This window comes from Rhinatrema bivittatum, chromosome 8 (assembly GCF_901001135.1).
Source record: "Rhinatrema bivittatum chromosome 8, aRhiBiv1.1, whole genome shotgun sequence".
NCBI classification, from domain to species: domain Eukaryota; kingdom Metazoa; phylum Chordata; class Amphibia; order Gymnophiona; family Rhinatrematidae; genus Rhinatrema; species Rhinatrema bivittatum.
The window spans coordinates 13,800,393-13,827,164 of record NC_042622.1 but is presented as its reverse complement, the minus strand read 5'-3'; the positions used below and the strand labels follow the sequence as shown (position 1 = coordinate 13,827,164).

Genomic DNA, 26,772 nt, shown 5'->3' with positions numbered 1-26,772 from the left:
CCCACAAGCGTATATGCATATTTCATGCACAAAACCTTTTTAAAATCTTTTAAGGGTGGTAAGATATGGAAACAGTCTGCAACTGGAGTCTCTAGTAGTAGAAGCTGGACACAGGGGTTTAAAAAACACAAACCTCAGTAAATAAAAAATGATCATTCTGAACACAGTTCCACTCTTTCTAGCTACCGTGGCAGTGTCTTCAGTTTTATCAGCTCCATGCACTTCCGTCTCTGGGCTGCTGCAGTCTCATCATTTCTCAGGCAGTGAGGGCTGACAGGAGAAGGACATGGGCTGCAGTATCCACTTCCGGCACTGTTAACTGCTACTTGAGAGCCTCTGCAAATGCACTAATGGGTGCCTCACCTGGACAGGTTAAGGGCAACTTGATTCAGAAGCCGCACATGCTCCTCTGCCTCCTCCACGATGGGGATCTTACTGCTTGCAGGGGAAAACTTCTTCACTTTCTCCAGCAGAGGACTCCGGGCCCCGTCCAGACTGGCCGCCAGCTTCTCGTACATCTGCAGCAGGGAATGCAGACTTGCGTTAATCTGCGGCGCTCTCAGCCCATGTCAGCAAACCATGCTACAAACAGCAGCTCTCAATCCTTGATCGCGTGCTGAGGGCATTTGTTTGTTCCTGCACCCGCTCCCCCGAAAGCAGAATCCACAAAACAGAACCGAAATCCCCACACTGCTTGTGCTTCACTGAGATTCTGCAGACAAACCCTCAGAGAAGTTTTACACAAAGTTTCAGTGAGAAAGTTCACGTGGGCTTTCACTTTGGAAACTGCCCTTTTGCACCTGCTTTTTGCATGAGTAGATTTTCAAAGAAAATAGAGTGGATAGACCTGACAATACAGTGTGTACACTCTACCTTCTTATCCTGCCCAAAACCTGATCCCGGGACTACATCCCCTACGTCGTGCCAGAAGGAGCGTGCACTGTGCAACAAAGTGTGGATTTTTAGACGCATTGAGGGATGGCAAATTTCAGATGGTCAAATAACATGGGTAAATCACATAAACACACATAAATCACAATATACATAAATAACAATTAGTATGCCTACATCGCAATTAATGACATGTGCAAATCACATTAACAAGCGTAAATCACAATTAACATATGTAAATCACAACACGTGTAAATCACAATTAACACGTGCTGTATAAATCACAGTTAGCATCCATATATCATGAATAGTATGCACACATCAAAACTAATATATGCAATGAGGAAATTACTTACCTGATAATTTCGTTTTCCTTAGTTTAGACAGATGGGCTCGGGAACAATGGGTTATGCTCCCCTGCCAGCAGATGGAGACGGAGTCAGATTTCAATGCTGACGTCACCCTAGATACTCCCCTGCAGTGACCTCAGCCCTTCAGTATTCTCTTCAAAAGTCACTGTGGACATACTATTGAAAAAACCTGATTAAAAACTTGATTAAAAACGGATAACCGTAAGTGTACTCAACCAATCACAAACACTGAACCCCAGTAAGAATATAGATACCCCGATCTAGGGACTGGATGATGGCTTACCCGTAATCTTTTGGAATCGATATCCACTCCACAGGCGAAACCTTGGCACCATTCTTGGGCAGCCATGGGAGGGATGCTGAGTCCGTCTGTCTACATTAAGGAAAATAAAATTATCAGGTAAGTAATTTCTCCATTTCCTAATGTGTAGCCAGATGGACTCAGGATCAATGGGAGGTACAAAAGCTACTCCCGATCGGGGCGGGAGGCTGCCCGGGGTCCGGTTAACACGGCCCTTGCAAAGGCTGCATCTCTCGGGCCTGTACGTCCAGGCAATACAACCTGGAAGTGTGCAAGGAGGACCACGTCGCCGCTCGGCAGATATCGACGGGAAACAGCAGCCTAACTTCTGCCCATGAGACCACCCGAACCCTAGTGGCTTTAATCTGAGACGGTAATGGCTTTCCTGCCTCCACACAGGCACTCAAGACCACCTCCTTCATCCAGCGAGCTATGGTAGCCTGCGAAACTGGTTCTCCCTGCTTCCTTCCATTGTGAAGGTCAAACAGGTGGTCCGTCTTTCAGACCAGTTCTGAAACTTCCAGATACCGCACCAAACGTCTACTGACATTCAAATGACGGAGGAAGCGGTATTCTTCCATGTCCTTGTGCTTATTTATTTATTTAACGCTTTTCTATACCGATCTTCATGGTTGGAAGACCATATCAGACCGGTTTACATCGAACAGGGTAATAGTAACAAAAAACAGTAAAAATAGTAAATAATAGTAAAAAACCGGAAGAATAAAGTTACATTTAACAAGGTTGGTAAACTTGGAGCTATATACTGTTGGAAGGAAAAGGCATAGGAACGCAGTAAACCAGAAGTGTAAACAATATGATAAAGGGTCTTATTAAGTGCTGGAGGGGGTATAGTGATTCATAGTTCAAGATTCATAGTACAAGATGATGTTCGGTCGTCTAGTGTGTATCCAGGGGATCTGAGAATGCTTGGCGGAAAAGCCATGTCTTCAGCTTTTTCCTGAATGTTAGGAGGCAGGGTTCCAGCCTAAGGTCTGGAGGGATGTTGTTCCAGGCAGCTGGGCCTGCTGTAGAGAAGGATCGGTCTTTGGTCGAGATGAGGCGTGTTGCTTTGGAAGGCGGTGCTTGTAGGATTCCTTTGTATAGTTCTCTTGTTGGTCGATTGGAGGTATGGAGTTTGAGAGGGTATTCCAGGTCCAGATGAAGGTGATTATAAATTGATTTGTGGATTATGGTGAGCGATTTGTGGAGGATTCTGAAGTTCACTGGAAGCCAATGTAAGTTACGGAGTATGGGTGAGATGTGTTCTCCACGTTTGGTGCTGGTTAGGAGTCTTGCCACGGTATTCTGTATCAACTGTAGTGGCTTGGTGGAGGAGTTGGGTAGACCCATGAGTAGAGCTTATCTAGGGATCGCAACGAAATGGACTGATTCAAATGAAACTCCACTACCTTAGGCAAGAAGGATGGAACAGTTCCCGAAATGACAATGCTTGCAGTTCAGAGATGTGACCCGCCAAGAATAAAATCACCAGGATCTCCGTTTTCGAGGTTAATAAACGCAAGGAAAAACTGAACAGCAGTTGAAAGGAGGGCCCTGCCAAAAATTCCAATACTGGATTAAGGTCCCACAGGGAACCAGCCACCATAGGGGTGGCCAGAGGTGCTTCACCCCTTTCAGTAAACGGGCCATATCCAGATGAACAGACAGGGAGGTTCCGTTCACCTCGCCCCTGAAACAGGAGAAAACCGCTACCTGCACCTTCAAGGAGTTAAGGGTCAAACCTTTATTCAAGCCATCCTGCAAAAATTCCAGAATTAGTAGGATTTTGACTGCCCAAGGGGGGACACCATGTTCCTTGCACCAGGCTTTAAATACTCTCCAGACTCGCACATACGCTAGGGACATAGAGAACTTCCGAGCATGGAGTAAGGTGTCGATTACTGCTGGAGATATCCTTGCTTCATCAGGTGAACCCTCTCGTCCGCATACCATGGACACCTAAGCCAATCTGGAGCTACTAGCAGAACTAATCCTCTGTGGTGCTCGATTCTGTGATTGACCCTGCCCAGCAGGGGCCACGGAGGGAAGGCGTATAGCAATTCTTCTTCTGGCAAGGTCTGAAGGAGAGCGTGGATCTCCAGGGACCACTGATCTCTTCTGCGACTGAAGAATCAGGGAACCTTCGCATTGTGGGATGTATCCAGCAAGTTGATGGATGGGAAACCTCTAGCGAACTACTATCATGCTTTGGCCGACAACGCCTACTCTCCTGGATCCAGACTCTCCCTGCTTAGAAAGTCTGCTCTGACGTCTTTTCCTGCGATTTGGGAGGCTGAGAACATCTGTAGATGTGTTTCCACCCATTCTATAAGGAGGGCTATCTCTTGTGACATCTGATGGCTCTTGGTTCCACCCTGGTGGTTGTTGTAGGCTTCCGTTGTTGCGTTGTCCAACATTATGTGGACCACTTGATCCTGGAGACTGTGGCTGAATTGTAGACACTCCAATCTGACTGCCCGGGCTTCCAGGTGGTTGATGTTCCATAGGACCTTTTCCTCGATCCAATGTCCCTGGGCCGTCAGTTTCTGACAGTGAGCTACCCAGCCCCGGAGGCTCACATCTATTGTGAGGTCCAGCCAGTTCAGGAAGGACAGGGCTACACCCCTGGTCAGATAAGCTTCCTGCAGTCACCACTGGAGCCGAGAGAATACTCCCATCTGTAAGTGGAGGCGAAACTAATAGTCTTGAGACTGAGGGTTCCAACGTTTAGTAAGCGCTGAAGTGGTCGCATGTGTGCCCTCGCCCACAGCACTACTTCCAGGTTTGCCGCCTTCAAATGGAGAACTTGGAGATAGCTCCACACCATTGGGCATATTGTGCTCATCAACTGATGCACTTGGGACATCAACTTCCTTATCTGCATGGTCGGAAGGAAGACCTTGTCCTGCTTTGTGTCGAACTGGACTCCCAGATATTCCAAGGACTGGGAGGGCTTGAGACTGCTTTTGTTCAGGTTTACAGCCCAGCCGAGTTCCTGAAGCAAGAAGGTCACCTGTTGGTCACCCAGAAACTCTCTTCCATGGACGTGGCTCAGATCAACTAGTTGTTCATGTACGGGTGCACCCGGATTCCCTCTTTTCTCAATGCTGCCACTACGACCACCATAACCTTGGAGAATGTTCTGGGGGCGGTGGCTAGCCCAAAGGGCAGTGCCCGGAACTGATATTGATGACCCAGTACCACAAAGCGTAGGAAACATTGGTGTTCTTGATGGATAGGAATATGTAGGTAGACCTCGGATAGGTCCAGGGAGGTTAAGAACTCTCCCAATTGTACGACCGTTATCACGGAGCGTAGGGTTTCCACGTGGAAATTAATCACTCGTAGATATCGGTTGAAGCTCTTGAGATCCAGGATGGGGTGAAGGGAATCTTCCTCCTTGGGTATGATGAAATGGATGGAATAATGTCCCGTATTTTCCTGGGGCGCAGGTACTAGGATTATAACCTTCATCCTGAGGAGCCTTAAAAAAGAGTAATCTCCACTCCCTGCTTCTTGTGCTGGGAGTGGCAAGGAGACGTCATGAATATGTACCAAGGAATGCTATGAAATTCCAGTGCATATCCTTCTCGTATGACTCCAGTACCCACTTGTCCGAAGTGACTTCACCCACAGCTAGTAGAATATGGACAGTCGACCCCCTATCTCCTCGTTCTGAGGGTGGGTCACAAAATTTCATTGGTGGGTTTGGGACAAACCTGCACCCAAGACTACCCCTCTCTTGGGCTGTTGACTATAAAAGAACTGAGATGTCCAAAGGGCCAAGACCTTTGAAATGTCGAGTTTCTTTAGGGGCAAAAGCATTGCGAGCCCCTGGATCGACCACTCATAGGTGAGGGGTGCCTTGGAGGTTCGTCTGCTGACCATTTCTGTAGCCATAGCTGTCTTCTGGCCACCACCACTGAGGCCAATCTTCTGGCCGAGGTATGGACTAGATCCGAGCCTGCATCAGCTAAAAAGGCGGCAGTGGGTTCCATAACCATTCTGGAATTCACCCCTGAGTCATCCACCTCCTGAGAGAGGAGTAAGCATGAACGAACTACCAGGGCACAACAAAAAGCAATCTGTAAGGTCATTGCTACTGCGTCAAAGGCCTATTTAAGGATAGACTCCATCCATCTATCATGTGCATCCTTTAAGGCCGCTCCTCCCTGCAATGGGATAGTTGTTTGCTTAGAGACGGCCAGACCAGTGCATCCACTTTAGGGAAAAGTAAATGCTCTCTAACTGCCAGATCCAGTGGGTAAAGAGCTTCTAACACTTGTCCCCCTTTAAAACTTGCTTCTGGGGCATCCTATTCCAGGTCAATCAACTCCTGGATGGCTTCCAGTACTGGAAATTTGCAAGAGGCTTTCTGTAGGGAAATCAGAATGGGATTCTTCTTTGGTTCAGTCATAGAGTCCGCCCCAGGAACTCCCAGCATCTTCAGGGTTTGAGAAACCAGGGCCAGCAATTCTTCTCTATGGAAAAACCGTAACATGGTCTGATACGGTTCTAAGCCAAGGGGAATTTCCCCATCTTCCAAGGAATCTGTATCCTCCTCTTTGTCTGAGCCGTCTGGGTCCCTATCAGGGATACCCTTAATGAGGGTATCCCTGATAGGTCTGCTGATAGGTCTTGGAGAGGGAGGGCTTAGGAGAGAGAGAACTTACCCGCTGAGGTTCCCTCCGGACAGGAGGCACCGGTTGCATCGAAAGGTCACAGAGTTAAGACGACCAGATGCTTTAGCAGGGGCGCCAACAGAGAATTCGCAGGCTCTGGCACCAGTACTGGGGCCAGTGCCAGGGGCATTTCGATGCCCCAAGGCTTGAAGCACCACACTCTGTACCCTGCGGTTCAACTCCTCCTGGAAGTCCGGGGAAACCAGGACTGATGGAGGGGAACGAGGCATCACTGGAGCCTCCTTGGATTCCACTTGGAATGGAGAAATTACTTACCTGATAATTTCGTTTTCCTTAGTGTAGACAGATGGACTCAGGACCAAAGGGTTATGCTCCCCTGCTAGCAGATGGAGATGGAGTCAGGTTTCAAAGCTGACATCATCCTAGATACACCCCTGAGTGACCTCAGCCCTTCAGTATTCTCTTCAAAAGCCTCTGTGGACATACTATTGACAAGCTAGATTAAAATTTGATTAAAAACAGATAACCATAATTGTACTCAACCAAACATAAGCGCTGAATCCCAGCAAGATCATAGATGCCCTGATCTAGAGATTGGGTGATGGCTTACCTGTAACCTCTTGGAATCAAGATTCACTTCATGGGAGATTCCTTGGCACTATTCTTGGGCAGTCGTGGGCGGGATGCTGAGTCCATCTGGCTACACTATGGAAAACAAAATTATCAGGTAAGTAATTTCTCCATTTCCTAGCATGTAGCCAGATAGACTAAGGACCAATGGGATGTAAAAAACTTCTCCCAAAAGGGACGGGAGGCTGCCTGCAATCCGGTTAGCATCGCCCTTCCAAAGGCTGCGTCCTCTTGGGCCTGAATGTCCAGGCGATAGAACCTGGAAAAGGTGTGCAAGGAAGACCACGATTAGGAGAGATCCCTTAAAGGGCATCTTTGTAAGGTTTGCTTTAGAGGTCGCGTCCGCTGACCAATTCTGCAGCCATAGCTGTCTTCCTGCCGCCACCACTGAGGCCACGCCTCTGGCAGAGGTATGGACTAGGCCAGAGCTCACGTCCGCTAAAAAGGCAGTGGCGGGCTCCATAGCCTCTCTTGAAGGTGCTCCTGAGTTATCTGCCTCTCTCGTGAGAAGCAGGCACGAGCGAGCCACCAGAGCACAACAGAAAGCAATCTTTAGTGTCATTGCTGTCGCCAAAGACATGTTTAAGGATGAACTCCAACTGTCTATTATGCACATCCTTTAAGGCCACTCCTCCCGCCACTGGGATAGTTGTTCGCTTCGAAATAGGACAGACCAGGTCGTCTACTTTGGGGAAATGCAGGTGTTCCCTGGCCGTCGGATCCAGTGGGAACAGAGCTTCCAATGCCTGATCTCCTTTAAAACTGGCTTCTGGGGCATCCCATTCCAGGTCAATCAACTCATGGATGGCGTCCAGCATCAGAAAATAGCAAGAGGCTTTCCGTAGAGACACCAGGATGGGATTCTTCTTTGGTTCCGACATAGGGTCCATGCCAGGAACTCCCAGAGTCTTCAGGGTCTGGGAAACCAGGGCCGGCAATTCATCTCTATGGAAAAACCGTAACATGGTCCAATATGGCTCCAAACCTGGAGGGATTTCCCCATCCTCCAATGAATGTGCATCCCCTTCGTCATCCGTGCTGTCTCGAGGCCTGCTGATAGGGCTGGGAGAGCAAGGCCTTCCTGGCTGGGGTTCGGTCCGGACAGGGGCAGGAGAGACTGACTTCGCCTGTATGAAGGCCTTGAAAAAATTCTAGCCAAGAAAAGGTCGCCGGGTCCATACCTAGTCCAGTAGGTACTGTGTAGATGCAGCTGAATTTCCATCTCCCAAGGTAGACCCAACCCCAGGATTACTCAGAGCCGGGGACCTACCGGATAAGGACATGGCTGACCCATTTTCTGAATGGGAGGAGCCGGGCTTGGAAAAGTTCTGGGAGTCCAACCCTTCCTGGGCCTCCTCACAGTGCTGATATAGGAAGGACTACAGGTCAGACTGTACAGCCCTAATATGGTAGGCAGCACAAAAAGAGTGTTATGATTCTTTGCTGCCGGGGCCATAATAAACAGTAGCTGTGCGCTCAGCCTGTTAGTGCCTGAAATCGAGTGCGCATAGATCCTGTACCGGTGCGCGTAAGTAGAAGTGTATGTATGTGTGACGTTAGGTGCACAGCATGTGTGCAGAGCCGGTACGCACCGCGTGTACCAACGGCTATGGAGGGCAATGAAGACGCACAAAACCGCTAATAAGATGGCGCACAAGATGGCACCACCCTGGCCTGCCACGTGGGGTGCCCACCGAGCCTGAAAATGGGGCCATTCAACCTACTTGGAAACCCCCTTCCCTTACCCCAATGGGATTGGGAATGTCGTCGGTACGGCACGCCGATCAAGGAGATCAGAGGAAGACTTACCGAAGCCCCTCCACTTCTCTCAATCAGAAGGAATCCTCTTCTCTCTTTACTTACCTGGGCTCAGAGCTTACCGGCTGAGTACAGGGACGGTCTCCGGCTGCAGGGGGAGAGGGCTTAGGCCGACACCGCCGCGCTCAGCTTCCTGCACCCACTGCCTTTCAGCTGCTTCAGCAGCAAAGTCCACGCCGGGAACTGGCTACCAGACCAAGGCGCACCTCTGAGGGATCCTGGAAATTGCCTCAGGAATTCTCAAGGGGGGAAGGGACATTTAGGAGAGCGGGGCTCAATTTTTTCTCCAGTTTAAATGTAGAATTTCTCCTTCCAAAAAGTACAACAATCCCCATAGGGAGAGGTACGTCTACCATCTGCTGGAGTTGGAGAAATACTGAAGTGCTGAGATCACTGCAGGGGTATATCTAGGGTAACGTCAGCTTTGAAACCTGACTCTGTCTCCATCTGCTGGCAGGGGAGCATAACCCATTGGCCTAAATCCATCTGGGTACAAGCTAGGAAAATCACAATTAACACGTGTAAATGGAAACAGACATGAATGGCTTTGAAAGTTATGGTCTTAATGCACTTGTCTGACACAAAGCACAGTGCAACTCACTTCCGGAGGACAGTTCATGAGTCAGATGTAAATAACCTAAGAGTATAAATTTGACCTTCACAGAGAGCTAACAAGAAATGTAAACATACTGCGAGGAATAGCAAAGATATCCCCAGTCAAAGTTACCCCAATACACAGGATGTGACTTAACCCATAGTATTGTATTTAATAACTCTTTCCTACTCATGGACCTGGTTGTCCTTTGGGGAGGGACTTTTCATTTAATGACTGCTAACCTAAAACCTCTTTCTATGGCACATCCATTCTCAGCATGGTACCTCACTTAAGGACCCTTCCCTCAGCTTTTACACACAGCCCACTAATCTTTCATGGAACAACAAAACCTGACCCCTCACCTCCTTTATGTCTTCAATCATCTGGAGAAGATCTGAAACTTGGACCAGAGCTTCTTCAGCCATCCTAACGGCATTCCGTAGCTGGTTGTAACGACGCTGCAGCTCACTTCTTCTTTGCTAAAGTAATTTAAGAAAAAGTACTCAAGTTTGAGTAAGATATTGGAGAAATGCCTGGAGAGAGCCAGAAAACAGCACTATGCAGGAGAGGGGCAGCTTGCACAGCCGTGCTGATCACTAGTCAAGGTGAACAAAATTATCTCCCTACACCCAGGAAAACTTTCTACCTTAGGATACAAATTGCTAAAGGTGCAGATCCATGCTAGAAGTTAGAACAGGTGCTGAAGGTTATTCTTTTAGGAAAAGAACTGAATGATATTATGGAAATAAATGGGCAAGTACCTGGGTCTCCTCTAGGTGGTTCTGATTTAAGCTGTTCATGTCGTCCGTCTGTCGGGTCTTATTCACAGCCTCATTCAAGGCGTCTCGCAGATCCATGAGCTCGGAGCTGTGCTTGGCCAGTCTGTCTTTGATGTTGTTGAGCAGGTCCTGGTTTGTCTCAGATTTGTTCGACATCTCATTCTTTACCTGATCCAGAACTGATCAAACAGGCCACATATTGGGGGATGTGAGGAAAGGAGATGATCCCATGAAAAACATCCCCAGTGCTCTCAAAAGACCGTTATGGTCATATGGTTGGTGTGATGAATTTTATAAAAAGCCGCATCACAGCACTTGAAGTTCCAGCTCCTTGCTCAACCGAGGCTGAGACAGAGCTGGATGTGAGCAATATCTTGCTTCTGTATATCCCCTTCAGGATTCAGTAAGCAAGACAATTGCTTTTATATGCATTTGATTAAGAAATACAGACAAGCAAGAAACATTTAGCATGCTGCTACTGGGTGGAAAAGGAGAAACCACAAGCAGCAGACCAATTTTTGTGCACGGAGATTCAGCCACAATGGAGAAATTACTTACGAGATAATTTCATTTTCCTTAGTGTAGACAGATGGACTCAGGACCAATGGGTTTATGCTCCCCTGCTAGCAGATGGAGACAGAGTCAGGTTTCAAAGCTGACGTCACATTAGATACAACCCTGCAGTGACTTCAGTCATTCTGTATTCTCTTCATAAGCTAATGTGGACCTACTATTGAAAAACTTGATTAAAAATTTGATTACAATTTGATAAAAAACTTGATTAATAAAACTTGATTTAAAACAGATAACTGTAACTGTACTCATCCAAACATAAGCGCTGAATCCCAGCAAGATCATAGATGCCCTGATCTAGGGATTGGGCGATGGCTTACCCGTAACCTCCTGGAATCGAGATTCATCTCATGGGCGTTTCCTTAGCACCGTTCTTGGGCAGCCGTGGGCGGGATGCTGAGTCCATCTGTCTACACTAAGGAAACGAAATTATCAGGTAAGTAATTTTTCCATTTCCTAGCGTGTAGCCAGATGGACTCAGGACCAATGGGATGTACAAAAGCTACTCCCGATTGGGATGGGAGGCTGCCCATGGTCTGGTTAGCTCCGCCCTTGCAAAGGTCTTGAGCAAGAGCGTCCAGGCGATACAACATGGAGAAGGTGGGCAAGGAAGACCACGTTGCCGCTTGGCAGATGTCGATGGGCGACAGTAGCTTAGCTTCTGCCCAGGATACGGCCTGGGCCCTAGTGGATGAGCTTTAACCTGAAAGGGTAATGGTTCCCTGCCTCAACATAAGCTCCCGTTATCACCTCCTTGATCCAGTGAGCTATGGTAGCTCACAAAGCTGCTTCACCTTGTTTCCTTCCACCATGAAGAACAAACAAGAGGTCTGTCTTGAGCACCAGTTCCGAGATTTCCAGATACCGCACTAAAAGCCTACTGATGTTCAAATAGCGGAGGAGGCGGTTGTCTTCCATGTTCTTGTCTCTATCTAGGGACAGTAAGGAAATGAATTGATTCAAGTGAAATTCTGAGACTAGCTTGGGCAAGAAAAGGAATGATGCAAAACTGTAATGCTCCTGGAGTCATCTGGAGGAATGGCTCTCAACAAGACAACACCTGTAGATCCGAGCTACAACGAGCCAAGCAAATCGCCACCAACAACACAGTCTTTAGCGTTAACAGGCGCAGGGATAGACTGTGCAGCGGCTGAAAAGAGGTCCCTGCTAAAAAATTCAATACTAGATTAAGATTCCACAGGGGAACCAGCCACCGCAAGGGTGGTCGAAGGTGTTTAACCCCTTTTAGGAAATGGGCCAAGTCCGGATGCGCCGACAATCGGGCTCCGTTCACCTCGCTTTTGAAACAGGAGAGAGCCGCTACCTGGACCTTCAAGGAGTTAAGGGACAACCATTTATTTAGGCCGTACTGTAAAAATTCTAGAACCATAGGGATTTTGGTCATCCGAGGGGCCACTCCGCATTCCTCGCACCAGCCTCAAATATTTTCCAGATCCGCACATGCGCTAAGGACATTGAGGACTTCTACGCATGGAGCAAAGTGGAAATTACTGCCGCTGAATATCCACACTTCCTTAGGCGAGCCCTCTCAAGGGCCAGACCTTAAGACAAAATCGAGTTTGGTCCTCGTGTAGGATCAGATCTTGTTGGAGCAGGTCCCTGTGCGGAGGGAGGCATAAGGGGCTCTCCACCAGAAGCCTCCACATGTCTGCATACCATCCATGTCTGGGCCAATCCAGGGCCACCAGAAGGTCTAATCCTCTGTGGCATCCAACCTTGTGAATGAACTTGCCCAGCAGAGGCCATGGAGGGAAGGCATACAGTAAGTCTTCCTCTGGGCCTCGATCCCTTGGGAATGCTGATCTCTTCTGAGACTGAAGAATCGGGAGACCTTCGCATTGTGAGATGCGGCCAGCAGGCTGATGGACGAGAGGCCCCAGTGCTCTACCAGGAGCTGAAAGGCCTTGGTCAACAATACCCATTCTCCTGGATCCAGACTCTCCCTACTGAGAAAGTCTGCTCTGACATTGTCTTTTTCCACTATGTAGGAGGCAGATATCCCCTGAAGATTCATCTCCGCCCATTCCATAAGGAGATCTATCTCCAGAGACACTTGCTAGCTTTTGGTTCCTCCCTGGCGGTTGATGTAGGCTACCATTATTGTGTTGTCCAACATCACACGGACCGCCTGACCCTGGAACATGTGGCCGAACTGTAGATACGCTAATCTGACTGCCCGGGCTTCCAGGTGGTTTATGTTCCAGCGCACCTCTTCTTTGGTCCAACGCCCCTGGGTTGTCAGTTCCTGACAGTGAGCTCCCCACCCTTGGAGGCTCGCATCTGTCGTGAGGACTAGCCAATTCAGAGGGGACAGGCTTACACTCTTGCTCAGGTGAACTTCCTATAGCCATCACTGAAGCCAAGAACATACTTCCATTGGTAGGTAGAGGCGAATTGAGTAGTCTTGAGACCGCAGGTTCCAATGTGATAGCATGGAGCGTTGGAATGGATGTTCTTTTTTACTCAACGCACAATTAAACTCTGGAATTTGTTGCCAGAGAATGTGGTTAGTGCAGTTAGTATAGCTGTGTTTAAAAAAGGATTGGATAAGTTCTTGGAGGAGAAGTCCATTACCTGCTATTAAGTTCACTTAGAGAATAGCCACTGCCATTAGTAATGGTTACATGGAATAGACTTAGTTTTTGGGTACTTGCCAGGTTCTTATGGCCTGGATTGGCCACTGTTGGAAACAGGATGCTGGGCTTGATGGACCCTTGGTCTGACCCAGTATGGCATTTTCTTATGTTCTTATGTTCATGTGAGCTCTCGCCCACAGTACTACCCCCAAGGTTGACTTTTCAACGTGGATTCCACTGCCGGTTTCTTGTGCTGGGAGTGGCAAGGTGCCATCATGAACATGTCCCGAGGGAAGCTGCAAAATTCCAGAGTGTATCCTTCTCGTATGATGTCCACTACCCATTTGTCCAACGTGATCTCGACCCACTGCTGAAAGAAGAGGGATAGTCGGCCCCCTATCTCCTCATCCCATGGATGGGTCGGCCAAACTTCATTGGGCAGTTCGGGTTTAATCTGAGCCCAAATATGTTCCATTTTTGGTTGTCAGCTCCGAAAGGACTGAGACTTTCTCGAGGGCTGAGATGTTTGAAATGACGGGTTTCTGTAGGGCCAGAAGCGCTGGGAGCCCATGGCCTGACTCCTCATGGGCGAGGGGCCCTGCGACCTCTTTTTATTAGCTTCCATTAGCCGAGACACTGGAGATTCAGCCCACTTACTAGCTAGCCTTTCCATTCGCTTCCGGATAGGAGGGATCCCTTAAAGGGCATCTTTGTGAGGTTTGCCTTAGAGGTCACATCCGCTGACCAATTTTACAGCCACAGCTGTCTTCTGGCTGCCAACACTGAGGCTACTCCTCTGCTGAGGTACGCACTAGGTCAGAGCTTGCATCCGCTAGGAAGGCTGTGACGGGCTCTATCTCCTCTCTGGAATTCGCCCCTGAGCTATCTGCCTCTCTCACAAGAGAAGCAAACATGAGCGAGCCACCAGGGCACAACAGGAAGTGATCTGCAATATCATTGATGTCACATCAAAGGCTTGCTTAAGAATGGACTCCAACCGCCTATCTTGCACATCCTTCAAGGCCGCTCCTCCCTCTACTAGGATAGTTGTTTGCTTTGAAACGGCACAGACCGGGTGTCCACTTTCGAGAAACACAGGCATTCTTTGGCCGCTGGGTCCAGAGAGTACAAGGCTTTTCCAGCATCGGGAAATAGCAAGAGGCTTTCCGTATAGACACCAGGATGGCATTCTTCTTTGGTTCCGACATAGGATCCGTGCCGGGAACTCCAGGAGTCTTCAGGTTCTGGGAGACCAGAGCCGGCAATTCATCTCTGTGGAAAAACCGTAGCATGGTCCGGTATGGCTCCAGGCCTGGAGGGATTTCCCCATCCTTCAATGTGTCTGCATCCCTTTCGTCGTCCATGGTGTCTGGGTCCCTGTCAGAGATACCCTTGGTGAGGCGAAGCATGTCCCAAGGCATGCTAATAGGGCTGGGAAGACAAGGCCTTCCCAGCTGGGGCTCAGACCAGGCAGGGGCAGCAGCTGACTGCGCCTGAACAAAGGCTTGAAGGCCCTGAAAGAATTCCACTCAAGAAAAGGTGGCCGGGTCCATACCTAGCTCAGGAGGAACAGGGGTAGGCGCCGCTGAACTGCCCTCTCCCGAGGAGGATGCATCCCCGGGATTGCTCAGATTCGGGGTGCTACCAGCTAAGGTCATGGCTGACCCATCCTCCAACTGGGTGGGGCTGGGCTTGGAGAAGTTCTGAGAGTCCAGCCCTCCCTGGGCTTCCTCACAGTGCTGACACAGGAAGGAATCTAGGTCAGACTGTGCAGCTCTAATATGGCAGAGAGTGTCACTTGTGCTTCTTTGCTGCTGGAGCCATAGTTGTCTTGTGAGTGCAGCCGGCTAGCGCTTGGACTCGAGCGCACACAATTCTGGCCTGATGTGCATAAGTGTAAGCATCCTGTTGTGCACAAATGTATGCATGTACTTATGTGCACAGGTATGCGCGCGGTCATGTGCACAGGTGTGTGTGTGTGCATTTATGCGTGCTAGGCGCACAACAGAGCCAGCCCACACCGCGCGTACCGACGGACAATGGGAGAAAATTGTGCCGCATCAAACGTGCGCAGGATGGCGCTGCTGCGGCCTGCCACGTGGAGTGCCAACCAGCCTGAAGCGGGACCTAGCTCATCAGAGGGCTGCTCAACCCGCTCAGAAACCCCTTTCCCTTGTCCTAAAGGGATCAGGAACGTCGTCTGTACAGCACGCCGAGCAAGGAGACAGGAGGAAAGACTTACCGAAGCCCTTCCAAGTCTCTGAATCAGAGGAGTTCTTCTCTACTTATCTGGGCTCAGCGCTTAGCGGCTGAGTACAGAGACGGTCTCTGGCTGTAGGGGGAGAGGGCTTAAGCCGTCACCACCACGCTCGGCTTCCTGCACCTGCTGCCTTTCAGCTGCTTCAAGCAGCAAAGTCCACGTTGGAAACCGGCTACCGGACCAAGGCTCACCTCTGAGGGATCTCGGAAATCACCTCAGGAATTCTCAACTGGGGGAGGGACCCTTAGGTATCACCACAGGAGAGCAGGGCTCGATCTTTCTCCAAATTAAAGGTAAAGTTTCTTCTTCAAACCAGTACTGGATTCCTGCTACACACCAATACTGGTGTGGGGATAGCGTCCACATCTGCTAGGAGACGGAGAGATACGGAATGGCTGAGATCACTGCAGGAGTGTATCTAGGAAGACCTCAGCTTTGAAACCTGACTCTGTCTCCGTCTGCCAGCCTGGGAGCACATAACCCATTGGTCCTGAGTCCATCTGGCTACATGCTAGGAAATTAAGATTTTTTTGCATTATAAGATGCTAACTTTCATGTGAGAAATTTATTGTATAACTGAGTTACATGGCATTAACCTGAGCAATTAACATGAGACAAATAATGTGCATTAATGGCCCACGTTGATGACTTTAGTATACTGGCCTCTGCACATTTTGCATGCTTGCTGCTTTCTTGTACTCACGTGTACGGGCTTTCTCAAGCTCTGTATCTGCTAAGCCCTTCTGGTCAGAGAAATCACGCGCCTTCATCTCTGTCATCAGCTTTTCCACCTCCGCCATTTTCTGCCAGAACTCCTCGGAAGGGGTTGCGCCTTCACTCTCGCTGGTTCCAATCTTTCCCATCTGATCTTTGAGACCTGCGTGAACAGAGACAGCACCGGCTGACGGGGTCAGCAAAATGCACCTTCACCCTGTGCTTCTGCTGCCTTGAGTAGACTTGTGAGGCAGCCTTCTGTTTTCGGAATCGATATCGTACATCCGTCCAGATGCCTCAAATCCCCCAAAACATTTCCAGACTGACATGTATCATCACAACTTCCTCAAGAGAACAAGTAGATTGTGCGGGGCAAGCAAAACACAGGCAGATGCTTTTTCTAGCCTTCTGCCGGCCTTATATCATTAGGAGGCCTAATGCCTGCAACCAAAAACTCCAGGGGTGCTGCTATTTAAAGCTGCGTCTGAATTTGGGCAAATACCATACATCCCAGGTCAGGGTTTGTTTAGAGAAGTAAATGCTTGACCAAAAACACGGTGTCAACGAGGAGGGTTTACACGATTCTTTACTGAAGCCGGGCTCATGTTAGTGGAAGGCGCAGGTGGGGCTCAGGTGCACGGTGGCAGGGCACGGGACGTGTCCGCGAAACGCTGGGGCAAGAGATGCTTGCTCATGCTCTTTAGGGAGAATGTTATGCCCGTGCTTTGAGACTTACCCAGAATGCTCTGCTGGAGCGAAGTAAGGTTCTTCAGAAGGTCTGTGGCCTCTTCATGAGTTTCCTCCGTCTTCTGTCCCACACTGCTGGCTTTTCTGTTGGCCGCTGTAACCTAAAAAAAGACATTTCATAATGTAACTGAAGTATTTCCCTGCAGATGAAGCCACAGGATCAGTTCACAGTTTTGAGAGGGGATTTCAGCACCTCGCTCAGCACAGTTGTACAGTGGAAGGACAGGGCTGTGCTTCCTTCTGCTCTCATGATGTCCTCCAAGTGGTGACTTCTGACCTTACGTTCACCGTACCACAATATTGTTTGCAAAAGAAGACACTCAGAAAACCATTGATTAAAAAGAGCTCTCCTACCACACACAAAAGTTCCCATGACAAACGGAAACTGGAAATCAGATTTTGTCAATGGATTTTCAGATGTAATCACTTGGGCTTATTTTACGGCCACGGGGAAGGGGATTTTATAACAGCCCACGAAAGTCCGCTTCGAGTACGTGCGGAGGGCGTCCCTATGCACAGGTACGCATTCGTGTATGAAGTTACATAGCTGCTCCCAGGCAGAAGTAACCTTCTGCGTGATTACCGACACGGCTGATGATGGAAATCTATAGTGCACGCACGTAAATGAATTCCCCCGCCTCCAGGGAACGCCTCTTGCATGTAAACGTACACCTGAAATGGAGTTTTGTACTCTTGTACCCGCATGACCTTCCAACTGATTTTCAAACTGCCACTTTCACACACAGAACAGGGCTTTATGTGTCCCTAGAGCTCTCGCTACCCCTCCTACAACCTTTCAGTATTTTATTTCGATTTGTAGCTGTGCGTGGATAACAAGAGCCAGGTGACTAACAACGTCCACAATCAGCAACGCCCAAAGTCACCGCCACGAAGACAGCAAAACCCTTTTGTCCGACCCTGAAAGACGAGGAAGCTCTCGCTGGAGTCGATGTGAACACGGCAGCCTCCCCCCCCCCGGAGCTGCACACGTCACCTTTTCATGCAGTGAATCCAGATCCCGGGCAACACTCCTGCTCTCCTCCTCCAGGTCACCTGCCTTCTCCTCGCCACCCTTCATGGAGCTCTGGTACCGAAGCAGGAGGTTCTGGGAGAAAAACGGAAGCAAAAGGGGATGAGTTCACAAGTCGTGCAGACAGAGGAGCTTCAGAGGAGAAGCATTAGGCCGCATCCACATACAGCTGCATTTTCGATGGAGCTGTTCAGTCCATGGAGCCGGGCCCAAGCGATGGAGCTGGCACTGAGGTTGCTAAGCTGTGCTCGGATGCCGGGGAAGAGATCTCCCATCCTCTCAAGATCGTGTAGCAAAAGCAAAACGCAGCTGTCACATGCTGTCAAAAAAAAACAAAATGACAAATGCATAACCCTCTCCTTTGACTTGAATGAGCAAATATCAACATCCAAGCAATCCAAACCAGGACTCAGGGAACAACACAAATCACCACTAGGGCCAAGAAGAATTTGCAATTACTAAATAACAAGCAAATAAAATACCTAGTACAAAGAGATCGATATTCAAAGGGGTCTGTCCAGCTTGGTTCACTCTTAGGCCTAGATTCATCATTTAGCTATAAATTTCGCATGAATAGCATCTGTAATAATTACATTTATCACACCTGCAATATTTTCACTTTGCAAGCTGGGGAGGGAGAGAGAGAGAGAGATTTTATAAGGCGCTCATATTAGTCAACTGTAGGAGGATCAACTAGTAACTCGAGGTGAGATTTTGGTGGTGGTCTAGGGTTTGGGGAGCAGTTTTACATGCACTGTCAGAGGTACGAACAGCACAGTACCCATCAGCGAAGCTTTCATGTGATTTGGAGTGAGGAAAGGGACAAAAAGATAAGATTTATTTTTGAAATGTTGTAAACCGTTGTGACGGCTAGTACAAATGACAGTATATAAAAATCTAATAAATAAATACATAAATAAATTTGTACATTATACTCTAGCCCTAGCTTGATGCACTCTGTACCTAGTTGCTATCAAGCTAGGGTGAGAGTACACTGTACAAATCTCCTCTTTGGGTACCTTTCCTAACTGCAAATCACATCACCCTACAGGCTCTACACCACTCCTCTCCCTCTCCCCTCTCCCCCCTCCTGTCCAAAACAGAATTTGCAATAAATATCACAAATCCAGGTTCAGGCACAACACCAGGAAAAAAGGTGTAGTTATTTCCAGCATTAAAACGTGCATAACAGGCATTACGCTATCACACGCCACATTAAATACCCCTCATTTTCATAAACTCCTCCTCTTGGACTAAATTTTGGAAATTTGCATACGCATCTTGCGATACGAAAAATAACGCATGCACCATGGCATTATCATGGTCGTTCGAGCCCTAATGCCCGCGATAACGCCCCAACACATTTTGATGAATGATCCTATTAGCCAGACAAATTCCCGAGATTTAGATTTCCTACCCCACCAAATGGGAACATTTAAGCCAAGTCAGTCATTACCTGGATAAAAATCAGAGGCGGGGTGGGGATGTTCCAGGGCGGGGCTTAAACTTAGCCAGGGAGCGCCAATATTCAGCGCCACCCGGCTGTTCAGCGTGGTGGAGAGAAGCTCTGAGGTGATCTGGGTAAACCCCCCAGTTTTAAAAAAATAAAAGTTGCTGCTGCAGCCTGATGTCCCCTCCCACCTCTTACGTAAGGGTTACAACAACCTTACCCCCCCCTCCCCGACCCAACAAGGTTATCCTCCTCCCTCCTGGCGCAGGCTGCTCCAGCAGATAGAACCTTTACATATTCATTTATTCATGAGCTGACCGCTGGCCACGCCCGGTTCAGAACGCCACCCGTTTGGTGTCAGGGAGGGGTGGGCAGGGGTGCCGGGACACGTTTCTAAAATGTGGAAGGGGGCATCAGGTTGCAATAGCAAATTTTTTTTTTTTTTTTTTTTTTTTTTTGTAATTTGTATTTTTATTGGTACCAAATCGTATACAAACAGGGAAACATCCCATCATGATACAGAAGATAACAGTGTACAGAATAGCATACAGAACTCAACGCCCCTAGTACCACCCAATATGCGCCTCCATAAGCTGCCATAGACACCGATATCCCAAATATGATACATATCCTGGCACGAATGCGCCACATAGAAAAGGGGGGAGTCGGCCTCCGGGCAATGGCCGCACCGCCGTCACATTGTGTGGCATATGAGGAACAAGTTACATCATATAATATTCTCTATCAACACAAAAATGTACAAACTAAGTGGTAAACGATTTGACAATAAAAACTATGAAAACACTAAATGTATGCTTCTGAATTATCTTCCCACAGAACCGCAGCCCCCCTTTACCCTCCCCCTCCCGTCCCGCCTGTGAGCCTTCCAATCCTGTGCATCAGGAGTAAGGTACACCTGGATGAGAGACATGGTTGAGTACATAAATTGTCAGAGAAAGGAGGAGAACAAGTCTCCCCAGGAAAGGTGTCAGTGAGACCGAATGCTGCCCTAACTACAATGGAAAGCCTCCAAAGCGTCACTCCTTGAGGATCCCCTTACTGTATGGTGTCCACATTTTCTGGAATCTAGGAAGCTGATCATGCCTAATAGCGGTCAGGTGGCACATGAGATATACTTTATCCAGTCTGATCAGAACATCACGTAAGGTAGGGGTCTCAGCTTTCCTCCACCATAGTGCAATTTCACACCTGGTAGCTAAAGCCACCTGTGTCACCAAAGCTCTCTCCCAAGTGTTGCCTTCTACGGAATCCACCTGTAATAAACAGAGCTGGGGAGTAAGAGTAATTTGAATTCGTAAGGTGTTCCAGATATAATCCTGGATGTGCGCCCATGTCTGTGCCACGCTAGGACACTCCCACCACATATGAAAAAAGGTACCTATTTTGCCGCACCTCCGCCAGCAATTAGCAGTCGGGCGTAAGGACATCCTGTGTAATCTATCTGGCGTGTGGTACCATCTATATAGAAGTTTATAGCCATTTTCTTTCAAGGCGGCAGAAATAGAACATCTAGATATGCGCTGGTAACAAGTTTCCCAGATCTTCACAGTCATAATGCCGCCCAGATCAGAGTTCCAGTGGACTAGATGCTTGTCATCCACACCCTTGCCCCTATTCAATAAAGCATAAATCCTAGACACATGTCGCTTAACCCGATCGGCGTTCCCACATAATGTCAGAAAGAGTGGCTGCTCCTGAGAGAACAGCTGTGATAGTCTATAAGTGGAAAAGAGATGTGAAAGCTGTACGTAAGTATAATAGTCTGATTGATCTAAGTGGAACTGAGCCTGTAAATCGGGGAAAGGTACCAGTTTACCACCCTTCCATAGTTGTCCCAGAGTAGTGAGACCCTTGTGCCGCCAGCGCCTAATGAACGCTGCGTCCAACCCCGGGGGAAACAATGGGTTATGCAGGAACGATGTGTACTGGTACATGATAAGGTCCCCCACCAGCTGCCTTTTCCAGGACTTCCAAGTGTGCAGCACCACCTGTGTGAAAGTTGATAATCCATCCCCTTTCGGTGGATGTGGTGCCCAGACCCTAGTAGTCAAAGGAGGAGACCCAGCAATCGCCTGCTCTATAACTATCCAAGGCTTGATCTGACTTTGACAGTGCCAATTGATTATCACAGCTAATAAATTAGCTATGTAGTACCATAATAGATTAGGGAAATTAAGTCCCCCCTGTAATTTAGACTTATATAGGACTGACCGAGCCACCCGGGGAGGCCTCCGTTTCCAGACAAATCGAAATAGCTTTCGTTGCCAGAGAGTCAGAGCTTTAAGAGGAACTTTAGCAGGCAAAGTCTGGAATAAATAGCAAAATTTGGGGAGAATCGTCATTTTGATCGCCGCAATGCGCCCCACCCAAGAGAGATTCATTCTATCCCATCTATCCAGGAGAGACTGAATGGAAAGAACTAGCGGATTGTAATTCAAATCAAATAATCGCCGCAGTTCCGGGCTAATCTTAACCCCCAAGTATTTTATCCATTGTTTTGCTGACTTAAAGGGTAAATGGGCAGCTATCTTCGAATACGGTAAATCGGGCATAGAAATATTAAGTAATTCAGATTTATCCTCGTTCATCTTGAATCCGGACACCCTCCCGAATACTCTAATTTCCTGTACCAAAGCGGATAATGAGGTGTCCGGGTTGGTGACCGTGAAAAGGAGATCATCCGCAAACAAGGATATTTTGTATTCAGCTCCTCCCACTGAAATGCCTGTAATGTTCTGCGAACCGCGAACCACCTCCGCCAGAGGTTCCAATGTCAGGGCAAATAGCAGTGGGGACAGGGGGCAACCCTGCCTGGTGCCCCGCCTAACCTCAAAAGGGGGGGGAGTACGCTCCGTTGATCTTAATGCGGGCATGGGGGTGATCATACAGTTTGGAAACCCAGGACTGGAAGTTCATTCCCAACCTCATTTTATTCATTACTTGAAATAAAAATGGCCAGTGTACTCTATCAAAAGCCTTCTCGGCATCTACGGATAAGAGGGTGGCGGGAACATCATGATTTCGTACATGTTCTATCAATTCAACAACCCGACGGACATTATCGGAAGCCAACCTCCCTGGAATGAACCCTGACTGATCTGGAGCGACCAGCAGATGGGCCACACTCCCCAGTCGTCTGGCCAAGATTTTTGCCAGGATTTTGAGGTCAAGATTAATAAGAGATATCGGCCTATATGAGCCGCATAGGGTGTGGTCCCTCCCCGGTTTAGCCAGGATAGTGATGCCCGCAGTGTTGGCTTGTTGGGAAATTCTGCCAGTATCCTTTAAGTCATTAAACATATTTATAAGGGGTGGTACCAATAAGGGTCCGAATACCTTGTAGAACTTCCCAGAGTACCCATCCAGTCCCGGAGACTTGCCCAATTTGAGCTCTTTAATAACCTGTAGTGCTTCCATTTGTGACACCTCCCTATCTAGCCTCTGTCTGTCAGGCTCGTCCAGGGCTGGCAGATTAACATTCTCCAGGTATTTATCGATCTCGGGAGCTGTGATTGTTGGGTCGGAGTCATAGAGATCTTGATAAAATGCGTTAAATCTCTTACCTATTTCCCCGTGCGAATGAATATATTGCCCATCCAAGTTTCGGATTTTTGTGATGTGGGTGGCTGCCTCCTTTTCCCTTAATTTCCGTGCAAGTTGCTTACTTGCCTTATTACCGTATTCAAAATGTTGTTGTTTGAGAAGCTCTAACTGGTGAGCGACCCTTCCCATCTCTAATTCATGAAGGGCCCTACGAGCCTCCCGGAGCTTTTGAGCAATGTGGGTCTCCATACTCCGTTTATGACGGAGCTCTAATTGGGCGATAGATTCTAGAAGCTGTAGGCGTTTCTTAGCACTGTCCCGTTTAACATAGACCGCCCTAGAGATGAATAAACCTCGTAGGTAGGCCTTTAGGCTCTCCCAGAGTGTACCTGGGGCCACCTCCCCATCATCATTAGTAGCTAGAAAGTCCCGTATGGCCTCATTAATCTTTTCAACAAAGGGCTTATCATCCAGTAGGCTTTCGTTGAGGCGCCAAAATCTAGTCCCTGGATCCCCCCCACCTCGCCGCAGCGAGATCCACACCGGGGCATGGTCAGACCATGTGATACTACCAATCTCTGCGTCCAAGACATGACTTACCAATGCTTTATCCAGGAGGAAAAAATCAATCCTAGAATATGATTGATGCGGATGAGAAAAAAAAGAGTAATTCCTAGCAGTGGGATTTAGGAGTCGCCAAATATCTGTAAGGCCCCTATCCTCAATCAAATGTTTGAGGGCTTGTCTCTCCTTACGTCTCCCTCCCGGGCCAGAGCCCGTGTTGTCAAGGTAAGGGTTTCTAGTGAGATTAAAGTCCCCGCCAACTATTAAATGCCCCTCCGCCCAGTCACCCAATAGCTTGGACAATTTCCCAAAATAATCTGCCTGGTCGCCCGTGGGTGCATAAACATTAACCAGCGTGTATTGAGTGTTGTAGAGCTTCACCTTCAGCATTATATAGCGACCCTCCACGTCCCTTAAGATCGTGCCCACCTCTGGGGTAGTATGCTGTGCGAACAGGATACCGGTCCCACAATATTTATCCCCTTTAGTTGCCGCTGAATGATAAAAATGAGGGAAATCCCTAGTAGCCAGCAGCTTTTCATACCGTTTGAGCATGTGCGTCTCCTGGCAAAATACAATATCAGCATGTAATCGTTTCATATCCTGCATAAAGGTTTTCCTTTTCATGGGCGAATTCAAGCCTTTCGTGTTTACAGAAATTAATGTGAGACTATCCATCTAAATAAGACATAGTATAAACAAATCTCTTCCACCTCCCTGCGGATAAGCACTGGCACCCACCTCCCAACCATACCCAGCCAAGGATCTTTATGCTACCCCCCTCCCCCTGGTGCAATGCCAACATGAAAACAGCTAAGGCTCGAGCAATTCCCACTCCTCCCAACCCTCCCCCCCCATCCCCCCCCCTTGTGCGCCCACTCAGTACGTGGGCTTTAATCATAGAGAGCGATGCCATCACCGAGCTGGCCCTATCCCCCCTTCCGCTCGCTCCCGTGAGTAGCACATATAAAACAACGGGCACCCTATCAACCGGTAACTTAGAAAACAACTGAACCTGGCATTAGGCCTTGGCCTTTGTTGCCCCGAGCTTGTCAGAGGCCCCGCAAAGAGACTCAAGTCCGCGAGGAGGTACCACCACCTCGCAGGTCCTGCCCCTCAGCCTGGGCCTTTGGATGCATTAGAGTCCTCAGAGTTCCTGCGTAGCCTTTTACCACCCTTGGGCACCCGTTGCCACTTTGGAAAGTCTCTCCTGTGCGGCGTCTCCTGTGTGCCTGTCCTCGCCGATCTCCGTGCTTCCGACAGGAGGCCTGCCGCGCGCAGTATATCCTCGGCCTCTGCCACCTTCTGGACTCTGGAGGTGATGCCATTAATAGAAAAACTCAGTCCAAAGGGGAACAGCCATCGATATCGAAAATTCTGGTCGCGCAGAGCCTGCACCACATCACGGAACTCTCTCCTCTTTTGAATTGTGGTGAAGGACAGGTCTTGAAATATTTCAATCCGGTGCCCCTGCCATTGCAGGGAGCCCTGAGCCCTGGCAGCAGTCATCACCCGCTCTTTCACCGTAAAATTGTGAAAGCAAGCAATGACATCCCTGACCTGGTTATTCCTTGGAGACCCTAGGGATCGGTGAGCTCTGTCTAAAGCAATAGGTGTCTCCTCAGCTGGAGCCGTCTCGGAATGAAGCAGAATCTTACAAATGTCCTGCACCACCTTTATACAGTCACTGTTATCAGGGGTCTCTGGAATGCCTCTAAAGCGCAGATTAGATCTTCGCAATCTATTTTCCAAATCTTCCACTTGCCTTGATAAGACGTCCTGAGCATCTGAGAGCTTCTGCTGTTCCTCCCCGAGATTGTGGCCATAAGACTGTTGCTCCTCTAGGCCCTCCTCCAGGGTCTCCACGCGGTGTCCGATCGCAGCTACCTCTGTTTTTAGACCAGACAGTATTGCCTCCATGTCCTTCTTGTTCTGTGCCATATCTGCTCGCAGCGCCCCAAACCACGCAGTGAACTCTGCTCGGGAAGGCACTTCGTTATCTCCCCGCTCAGGGGATCCCGGAGTCACCTCCCCCTCCGCCTCGGTGGTGATTTCTGACCCGTCCGCCATCTTGGCCACGCTTCCCGTTTCCAGCTCCGCTGCTCCCGCGGCGAAGGAAAATTTTTTTAAATCGATTTTCTTCCTGCTGGCTGCCATAGCAGCACTAGCTGAGTCAGATTCTCGTTTTTCGGCGAAAACCGAGGCCTCCGGGCGCCGATGTAGGCTGATATTAGGAGCGGTCTGGGAGCAGCTTAAAGTCAGCCGTCCGACCCGCGCGGTGACGTCATCCGCTCTCCCAGCAAATTTTATTTTTAACCCTGAGGTAAGGTGGGGGCCTCAGGCAACTTAGGGACGGAGGGGGAAACGGTTACTATGGCACAGACATTGATTTTGAGGGAGGAAATCAAGCAGCTTGGGCCCTGACGTGGTTGGTTGTTTTTTTTTTCCCCTAAATTCTGAGTCAGGCAGTGAGCGGCAATGCTGTCCGGGTCCCTTTATCTGGTTGAACCTTGCCTGACGCATTCAGTGAGAAAAGGTTTTCCTGCTAAATATTTGGCTGAGGTTATGCAGGCGCCTTCACCCGGATAACTTCCCCGCTCACTGGCTTATTCAGTTCTGACCTCAAACTGCGTTCCCACAGAGTTATGCTGGAGTAAATTAATTTGGGTTTTCATTATGTGAAAAGGAAATAATTAGACATCTGGTAGCCATCTGACGTCTATTTATAAAGAGATATCCATGGAGACGCTCAAGTCTCAGTGCTGCTTTCCTGCCTCCAGTGGTGCTTCGTCACAGGTTTGCTCAAATCTGAGAACAGATTTCTTATTTCTGCAATACTCCAGGGATCAATCCTCACGCTCTCTCGAGGGGAGATCACCAACTTACGTTCACACCTTACGGCGTCAGGTCCATGCGCTACAGGGATTTCATACTTCTGCAGGCAGGTGTCACACTGCTTCCCCGTCAGCCCAGTCATGCAGGTGCATTCCCCCGTCCGGGGGTCACAGGATCCCCCTTTACACTGACACTCTGCAATGGAGAAAAACATTCACGCACAATGACACTTCAAACCAAAAACCCACCCTGGGACATCTCAGATTTATACTATCCAGCCTCAGAAATATACAAACTCTTTGCAACATGAGAGAGTTAAAAAAAAAACCATGTCTGCACAAAGGTTTGACTGGTTATGTCCCATGCTAATACCAGCGAAACAGAGCACTCTCCTGACCACCTCTGGC

The 26,772-nt window shown here is 48.7% G+C and overlaps 1 protein-coding gene across 5 annotated transcripts in view; it reads right to left on the bottom strand.

Annotated features, from left to right (window-relative positions):
• The window catches only part of LAMA5 (laminin subunit alpha 5), a 241,584-nt gene that overhangs the window by 52,948 nt on the left and 161,864 nt on the right, over positions 1–26,772 (bottom strand). For all 5 annotated transcript variants that reach the window (XM_029611751.1, XM_029611754.1, XM_029611755.1 and 2 more), the window contains 8 exons: positions 26,417–26,560; positions 18,120–18,271; positions 17,917–18,027; positions 16,912–17,023; positions 16,165–16,338; positions 10,014–10,210; positions 9,615–9,731; positions 364–518 (listed from right to left, as the gene is read on the bottom strand). In XM_029611751.1, the coding sequence (XP_029467611.1) occupies positions 364–518; positions 9,615–9,731; positions 10,014–10,210; positions 16,165–16,338; positions 16,912–17,023; positions 17,917–18,027; positions 18,120–18,271; positions 26,417–26,560 (1,162 nt within the window). The remainder of the gene's footprint in view (positions 1–363; positions 519–9,614; positions 9,732–10,013; positions 10,211–16,164; positions 16,339–16,911; positions 17,024–17,916; positions 18,028–18,119; positions 18,272–26,416; positions 26,561–26,772) is intronic.